Source organism: Meles meles, chromosome 1, assembly GCF_922984935.1.
Source record: "Meles meles chromosome 1, mMelMel3.1 paternal haplotype, whole genome shotgun sequence".
Classification (NCBI taxonomy): Eukaryota; Metazoa; Chordata; class Mammalia; order Carnivora; family Mustelidae; genus Meles; species Meles meles.
In genome coordinates this window covers 185236991-185245882 of record NC_060066.1, presented here as the reverse complement: position 1 = coordinate 185245882, position 8892 = coordinate 185236991, and the positions used below count along the sequence as shown (strand labels likewise).

General features: G+C 49.7%; 1 protein-coding gene and 1 pseudogene across 2 annotated transcripts in view; both read left to right on the top strand.

Moving 5' to 3' along the window:
* The first annotated feature begins 4025 nt into the window (after positions 1-4025).
* Positions 4026-8892, top strand: part of CTPS1 (CTP synthase 1) — a 30763-nt gene continuing 25896 nt past the window's right edge. The window contains exons 1-2 of one of the 2 annotated variants that reach the window (XM_046026578.1): positions 4026-4155; positions 8583-8761. In XM_046026578.1, coding sequence (XP_045882534.1) covers positions 4061-4155; positions 8583-8761 — 274 coding nt within the window. In that variant the 5' untranslated portion in view covers positions 4026-4060. Of the gene's footprint in view, positions 4277-8582; positions 8762-8892 lie in introns of both variants that reach the window. The other variant, XM_046026580.1, reaches the window with a different exon arrangement.
* Positions 6139-6697, top strand: LOC123947325 (annotated as a pseudogene).

The window sequence follows — 8892 nt, the reverse complement described above, 5'->3', positions numbered from 1 at the left end:
AAATAAATAAATAAATCTTAAAAAAAAAAAGAAAGAAACTGGTAATACTGGTTGCCTCTGGGAGGAAAACTAGGTGGCTGGGGAATAGATACATTTGGAAAGCTTTTACCATGTGTTTATTTTTATTCTTTAAGATTTTATTTATTTATTTGACAGAGATAGTTCGAGAAAGCACAGCAGGGGGAGAGGCAGAGGGAGAGGGAGAAGAAGACTTCTCGCTGAGCAGGGAGCCCGACTCGGGACTCGATCCCACGATCCTGGGATCATGACCTGAACTGTTAGCTTAACCGACTGAGCCACCCAGGCACCCCTGTGTTTTCCGTTTTACCTTCTGAATTTTGTACCATTAACATATTTGTTAAAAACTAAAAAAAAAATTTAAATTTTAGTGTAAGTAGCCCCCATCTGGGCAAAACATACAACTTTAAGTCAGTAGTCATGGGCTCCTTCCTGCTCCACGGCTCGCCCAGAGAAGCTCTTAGCACACCTGGCCAGGGGGACAGCACAGTGACGTGAAAGTGAAGAAAACCACTCAAAGGAGCCTGAGCAGGGAAACAATTAGCAAGATCTGGTGATGGGCAGAAAGCAGGGGCGGGGGCGGGCGGGGTAGAATGGAAAGGATTCAAAGTGAACATTCACAGGGGCTCTCAGGAGGGAATCCTTACTTCATCATATGGAATATAGTAATAAGCACGGCATTCGCATCCCAGGGTGGTAGTGGGAATTAAAGTTATTAAAAGGTGAAAGAGAATTATCCCTGATAAGCGATCTGAGACATCGAAACGTGAAGTAATCTCAAAGAGATTGCCCTCAGCTGGGGAGGAGACGCCCAAGAAGGCCTGCAAAGCCAGCCCCTGGTGACAAATGTCTTAGGGAAGGCAAGGAGCACACTCCACAGGAGGGAACGTGTAGGAGAGGCGCTGTCCTGGGTCACGTTCCCTAGCAACAAAGACAGAGATGGGGTTCTTGTGTAAGTGAAGAGTTGAGTAACGCTCTCAAGTGAAACCTGAAAGGGGGAAGCAGCATAGGGCAGGGAAGGAGCTACACCAGACAAGAGGTGTGTTTAGTTCAGGGCTTGGCGAACTTTGGCCTTCTGATCAAATCCGTATTTCTATTTCTGGGACGCGTGTTTTGTTCAGGTATAACACTTTTTGTGCTACCAAGACAGAATTGAGGAACTGTGACCTTACGGCCCCCAAAGCCTAAAATATTTACTATCAGGCCCTTTTCAGAAAAGTTTGCTCCCCTCCCACCCCTGGTAGAGGCCTGGGCCTGATCCCCGGGGTTCCCCAGAGCAGGTCCAGCACTGCCGAACTGTCCCACCTGGAGAGGAGGTGCCTGTTTATTCGTGCCAGGACGTTCATGCTTAGAAGAACCCAAAATCTGGAGTTCAGGAGACAGATCTGGGCTGGAAATATCAATTTGGGAGTCGTCAGAATAGAGGTGGTACTTAAAGTCTGGATGAGATCACGTAGAGAATGATTATAGATGCAGAAGGGATCTTTTGAGCCCTGGGGCATAGCAATGTTTACAGGTCAGAAACAGGAACGGCTCCAGGAAAGGGCACCTAGAAGGAGAGCCCTGGGAAAGAGGAGAAAAACAGAGAAAATGGTTTTCTAGAAGCCTGGGAAAGAACACGCTTTAAGGAGGGAGGGACTGGCTGTGACAAATGCTGATAGGAAATAGTCAGTTGAGGAGCAGGACCTGGGGACAGTGTGCCTGGGAGTCTGTGAGCTCAAGGTTGGGGAGAGGAGCCATCCAAGCATGCAAACACACACACACACACACACACACACACACACACACACATATTCACAAGATACTCATGTATCTTTATCTGGGACTTGTGAGACCAGGCTGGGACACAGAGGTCTAGAAACACAGAGCCTTAATTTTCGATAAGCACAGTTTCAGTGGAATTGTGTGAGCAACAGCCTGATCAGAATGAGTTCCAGAGAGAGAGAGATTGGAGACTAGTACAAACAGCACCTTCTAGGAGCTGTATTGAAAAGGACACAGAGAAATGAGGAGTAGCCAGAGAATCACGTGCCGTCAAGAGAGGGCTTTTAAGATGGGACAAACTGTCTCATGCTAGTGGAAATGATCTGGTAGAAAAGGGAGAACTAATGCATGAGGGGAGAATTGCCAGAGTGACATTCTTGAGTTGATGAGAAGATACGGCGCTTGAAACAATGAGGGTAGTTTATGCACAGCCCAGGGGAGAAAACAGAGCCTGTGAGCAGAGATAGAAGCAGGCCGATGGATATGACACGGGGAGCTCAAGGAAGTTCTCCTGATGGCTTCTATTTTCTCAGTGAAAGAGGAAGCAAGACCACTGCTGAGAAAGAGTACGGGGGAGGAGAAGGCAGAGGTTCAGAGAAAGAGAGGAAAGGGTGAAATGATCATCGGAATACTGACTAGCTCATGCTTGTGTCTCCTACAGCATCTCTATTCCTTCAGCAAGTATGTTCTCAGTGTCTACCATGTCCCAGCGCTAAGATAAACACCAAATGCTTCTCGAAAGAATGTGTGGCCATAGCACATCTTCAAACACATCCCAAGCATGTTTTAGATTTGGAGCTGAGTGCCGCTTGGGTAGCTTGGCAGGGTAGGAGCCGTGGTGATCCAGATTTGAAAGAAGCCAGAAGCTCTCATTGGGCCATAGCAGAAGCCTCCTAACTGGTTTCTTGGAAACCATGTGTTTGAGTCGTTTTCCTGAAAAACAAACCTGATCATGTCACATCTTCCCTTTATATCTTTCAATGAAGACTGCAAGAGCTTGTGACAAATTGCTTCTAGGGAAGAAAACAGGAACACTGGGGTAGAGAAGTGAGATATTTTTCAATGTATCCTGTGTAGTGTTTGAAGGGAAAAAAATGAACTATGTGCACGTATTCACTATTCAAAAGAAAAACAAAATTCCCTCCTCAAAAAAATTTCTATGGCTTTCCACTGTCAGTAGGAGAAGGAAATTCCTTCATTTTGTCTATAATGCTCTTCATGGTATGGCCGTGCCCACCACTCCACCCTGATCTCATGATTTCTCTTCCTTTGGCTATTTCCTATGCAGCTATGCTGGCCTTCCCATTCATCTATGCTAGACTCTTCAGGGCCTCAGAGCCCTTTACACAGACTTTTCTTTCTGCCTCACTCATCCTTACTCCCCATCTCCCCCTTCCCTTTCTTTGCCAGTAAATTTCAGTTGTCAGTTTTAAACTACTTTTCCAGGGGAGACTTTCTTGCCTACATCCCAGATCTACACCAGACTTGGTCAGTTCCCACACTGGGCACTCCAGCCCCCCCAAACTTAAGAGAATCACGATGAAGGGCAATTAGCTGATCACTTTGCCCCACGACGTCATTACACCCAGGATAGGGTCCTCTGGAGCCCAGCACAGCGTGTGACACACGGACGGGGGGTGCTCAGTGAGTGTTAGCTGGCCGAAACTCTGTCTCTGGAGTCTTCTCTATCCAAAGCAGCCCCTGTGGATGGAGATGCGGGGGCAAGGAAGCCAGAGGAGGAAGGAGTCGGCGCCCAGCCATGCTTCTAGGCTTTCCCATTTAGAGGCCAGGGGTGACACTGCCGTGGTCCCTCGGTCCAGGGGGCGTGGCGGGAGGGATGGGTTAGGACAGCACCACCAGCAGCCGCCAACGCGGTGCCCACAAGGTCGGACGGTTCAGAGACAGGGTGTGATGTCCTGCCTCCTCTAGAAGGGGGCTGGAGTCAGACGACAGATTTGCCAGGTTTGAGTACCAAAACGGGTTCTACTGCAGGAGAGGAAGCCCGGACCACCGACTGCGGACAACGGCTGCGAGGCAGAAAGGCCGCAACCAGCCTGGTCTCGAATTACCCCGTCTCCAACGCGTCAGCTGCACCGAGACAGGGCAGCACAGCCGCCCACCCGAACGAGAAAACGCGTCCGCCCCACGCCTGCGCACTCGGGGCCCTGTGCCCCGCGCACTCAGACCCCGCCCCTGGGAGGGCCAGCGCGCCCGCCCCGCCCCCCGCCTCTGCGTGCGCACCGCCTGGAGCCCGCCTCCGTGAAAGACTGCCGGGCGCATGCGGCCGGGCTGGTTCACTGGCGGCCCCGGGCTCAGCGCGCGCGTTGTGCCCCTAGTTCCTTGGTGGACGGCAGGCCTGGAAGCCCGCCTCAGGTACGCTGACTCCAGGGATCCCGGGGGAGCTGTTCTCCCGTGCAGGAATCGGCAGCGCCAGCTGAGCCCGGCGCGGGACAGCCACACCGCCGGCTGACAGACAGCGTTCCCACCAATCGGGGTGAGGTGGCTCGGAGGCCTGACCAATGGGCTGAGTGCCTAACGGGAGTGGGGCGGGCGGGCGGCCAGGCCGGCGAGGAGCCGGCTCCCGCGCGCGGGGCCGCGTGGCCGGGTGCCGCTGGGAAGCGGGGCCGCAAGGGGCGTGGGGCGGTGGGAAAGGCCGCGGGGCCGGGGCCGGCAATGCCCATTTCAGCGCGGCCTGGATCGGCTGGCTGGGGGGCCCGGGATGACGCGTGGGACCGGGAGGGCCATAGAGGCGCGGGAGCCCCTCTGCTCAGCTCTCCCGGAGCAGCCCTGGCAGCCACCGCTCCGTGGGGAATGCCCCGGCCGTCACCCTTCTGGGCTCGGCGCACGGCCTCGGCCTGGCTGGGAGGCGGCTCAAGGTCCGAGACGCGGCGCCGCGTGGGGGATGGATTCGGCGGCCTGGCCACGGCCCCTCCGGCGCGCCCCGACTCCCGTGGGCGGAAGGGGCCTTGCAGCTCGCCCGCCCGCCGGGCCCCGGGTGCAGCCCCTCCGGCCCCACAGCCGGCCGGCTCCCCTCCCGGCCGCACTGAGCATGCTGCGTTTTAAAGAAGTTCACTACATTTGCGTGGCACACTTAGGTCCACACTCATTATAATGTCCAATCCTCAGCAGTCCTGGTGACAGGCGATGCGGGAGATTCTCATCCCATTTTACAGATGCGAGGACCTGGGCTTCGGGCAGCTTGAGTGACCTGACAGGTCTCACTACGCAAGTGGTAGGGCTGGAGGTGGATCTCAAAACATTTTTAACACAAAAAAAGCTTTTTTTTTTTTTTTTTCCCTTTCCATCTTTGTTGAATTCCTCTGATGCATTTTTTTTAAGGTTTTTTATTTTTAAGTAATCTGTACACCTAGCATGAGGCTTCAACTCAACAACCCCCAGATCAAGAGTCACATGCTACACCGACTGAGCCACCTGGACACCTTCTTTTTATTTTATTTTATTTTTTTTTAAGAATTCTGTTTTGTTGTTGTTTTTTAAAGATTTTATTTTTAAGTAATCTTTACACCCAAGCTGGGGCTCGAACTCACAACCCGGGCATCAAGAGTTGCTTGCTATACCTACCTAGCCATCCAGGGGCCTCTGATGTGTCTTAAATTTGTTACTTCCGTGCTTGAAAACCTTCTGATGTGTCCGTGGCCTTCAGAATAAGTTCAGATAAGACACTCAAGTTTCCCCATGATGTGGTCCCTTGTTTACATTTCCAACTCATTTCCCACTGTCTTCACCATCTCTCTCTCTCTCTCTTTTTAAAGATTTATTTATTTGACAGGGAGAGAGAGATCACAAGTAGGCAAGCAGAGAGGGAGGGGGAAGCAGGCTCCCTGCTGAGCAGAGAACCCAATGTGGGCCTCAGTCTCAGGACCCTGAGATCATGACCCGAGCAGAAGGCAGAGGCTTAACCCACTGAACCACCCAGGTGCCCCTCCTATCTCTTTTCTTGGCCCTACCTCTGTTTTCTGTGGCTGGCCTTCACCTTCCTGTTCACTCTGTTCCCTTCCCCATGCTTTAGGTCTTTCAGTAGGTTCCCCACTGTAAGTCTCAGGTCAGGTCCACAAAGCAGGATCAGTCTGGGTCCTCTCCCTGCCTTCATTCCTCACACCTTTTGCTGGGCCATGATCTATATCCTGGTCTTGTCACTGAAAGCTTTCTGCTCTCTTCTCTCCAAGTATGCCTTTCATATGTTGTCCCTTTTTCCCACCATCACCGGATTACTCATTTATTTGTAAATGTTTTGTCTCTAACTGGACTGCCAGCAGCTTGAGTTATGAGCCCAGATCTGATTACGTTTTGTGGTCCCTGCTCTTCCCGTAAAGCAGCCTGAGGTGATCTCTGATAATGGTTTGCTATTCACTTGACCCAGAAAGCCTTACAAAATCATGCAAATCAGGAGGTTCAAATCTTCATGTTTACTGTAAGAACACATGTGAAACTGCTCAGGTCATCAAGGGCATGCCTATGCAGAAAGCCACCAGGTAGCTGAAGGATGTCACTTTGTAGAGGCCGTATTTGCCATTCTGCCGCTACAATGGTGGGGTTGGTGGGTGTGCCCAGGCCCAACAGTGGGGCTGCCCACAGGGTCGGTGGCCTAAGAGTGCTGAATTTTTACTGCACATGCTTAAAAATGCAGAGAGTAATGCTGAACTTAAGGGTTTAGAGTGACAGCGTAGTGTCCTCCCTCAATGTCATCATTGAGCACATCCAGGTGAACAAAGTCCCCAGGATGTGGTGTCACAGAGCTTATGGTTGGATTAAGCCACACCTGAGCTCTCCCTGCCGTACTGAGATGGTCCTTACTGAGAAAGAGCAGACTGTCCCTGAACCAGAAAAGGAGGTTGCACAGAAGAAAAAGATATTCCAGAAGAAACTGAAGAAACAAAACCTTACGGCCTGGTAGTAAATTCTGCATAAAATAAATGCAAAATACAGGTTAAAAAAAAAAGGTTTTGGTCCCCAAAGTGTGCAGCACAGTAGTACCTACATAGGGAGTCTTCACCCATCAGTGTGAGTGAGTGGGTTGTTTCAGCCTCTCCCACCTGGTCTTTGGGCACCATGGAATCTTTACTGCCAGGCACGGTGGGAGGCTGCAGGAATCTTCTCTCAAGAGAGCTGTTACCCTCTTAGAGTAAAATTGGGGCAAATCACATGCAAATGGATGAGATGAGTCTTCTGGAAAAGTAACCTGCTCCGTAACCCACTCGGGGAGGCTGAGGACTTTCTAGGATCATCTAAAATTGAGGCTGAGACCGGGTGTAATGTCAGGGATATACCTGATTAGAACCATCTAAAATGTAGCCATGTCTGATATTCATGGGTCCTTAAGGAGCCATTTGACTGTGAGGTGACAAGAGTAGTGCCCTCCCCCCCATATTAGGGACTTGGGATCCAACAAGTTTGGGGAAACTGCATACTGTATTCCCATTTGGGGAGATCACAGTGTGCATTAGCTTATTAAAGGCTACTGGAGGTCTGGCATTAAACCAACTCACTGTTTAACAGCATTTCTCTGATTTATATGTCTGTAAAAAGGCTTTACGGGAACCTATACACGTTTTGCAAAAACCAGGGAGCGTGCTGTTGGAAATGCTGTAACAGGATGGAAAGAGCAAGTCACGGTCTGGTGTCTTCCTTGCTGTCCAGAGGGGACGTCCTTTTGAGCATTCTTCCTTTGCCAAGTGTATTCATTCCTGCCTTGGGGAGGAGTAGAGCATCGGAATGCTTGAAGCAGAACTCCCCAGTTTCCTTGTTCCTTTCTTAGCTTATTTGTATTATAATTTGGCTTCACATGAAGTGTTCCCGGAGGAGAAACATGTCCTGAGCATGCCAAAGGAGACTGTTTTTCATTTTGATCCCATTTGGATTTACCGACCAGCTGATGTGTCTGGGCCTCTGAAGCTAGGTGATCAGTCCTCCCCAGCAAACCTGTTGCTGTCCCCTCCGCTGGTCCTGCGTCCATCACTCCTTTATCTCTCACCACATCTGTTTCCTGCCTCCCCGGCCACAGCTGCACTGCTCTTTGGATTTAATTGAATCTCTCCTCTCTTTGAATGTTCTGCCCCCATTCTGTGCTTCAGGCTGGTTTGGTATCTGATATTCTTCTCCTACAGTATACACAGTTTCTCTTCAAGGCATACCTGGGCGAGATTGCTGACAAGGAGTAAGTTGTTATTAATTACAGGAGACAACAACCTGTCATTAAAGGATTTCTCGGCTTCATTACAACTCCTTTTAAATGTTGAAGTTCTTTTATTCTGTCTTCCATAACCGGGAGAAGCTCTGTGTTCTTGGTGATACATTGTACACTAACCAGAGACATTCTCTCTTTCATGGGCAATTGGAGTGCTCACCCAAGATTGAAATCTTTTTTTTTTTCCATGCAGGGAAAATAATGAGGCACCTGCTTCTGTACCCCGGGTCCCGTGGTTCTATCAGCTAACATTTGGGTCAGAGCATTCTATCAACAGAACTGTTTTTAAATTTTTACGTTTTATTTTCTCTTAGGTTGTCTCTCAAGGTTGTTCGTTGTCAGAGCTTTAAACAAAAGCTGCATTATTTGATTAGCGAGTTGTTTTTCAACTCCTGTTTGACTAAAGCCATTCAGTGATCTCAAGAAGTATTTGTTAGGGTCCCATATAACAGCCTTCTAGAGTCGTGTAGCAGATAGGGAAACAGGCTCCTGGGGGATACAGAGGTAGTAAGGGGCAGAGCTAGCCTTTGAACCCAGATATGTGTGCTTTGGGGAGATCTATCTTATTTGTAATTTTTCCTTCTCCCCCTCTCAGGTCAAAAAGGAAAATGAAGTACATTCTAGTTACTGGTGGTGTTATATCAGGAATCGGGAAAGGAATCATTGCCAGCAGTGTGGGCACAATATTGAAGTCATGTGGTCTACACGTAACTTCAATTAAGATTGACCCATACATTAACATTGATGCAGGAACATTCTCTCCGTATGAACATGGTAAGCACAATGCATTTCTTTCTTTCACTAAAAGAGTAATTGTGGAGTACGTGAAAGAACAGGTTTCCCCTCGGAACTTGTGTGTATTTTGTATAACGTGACTTGTGTTTCCTGCCTTCGAAAAAGTCCTT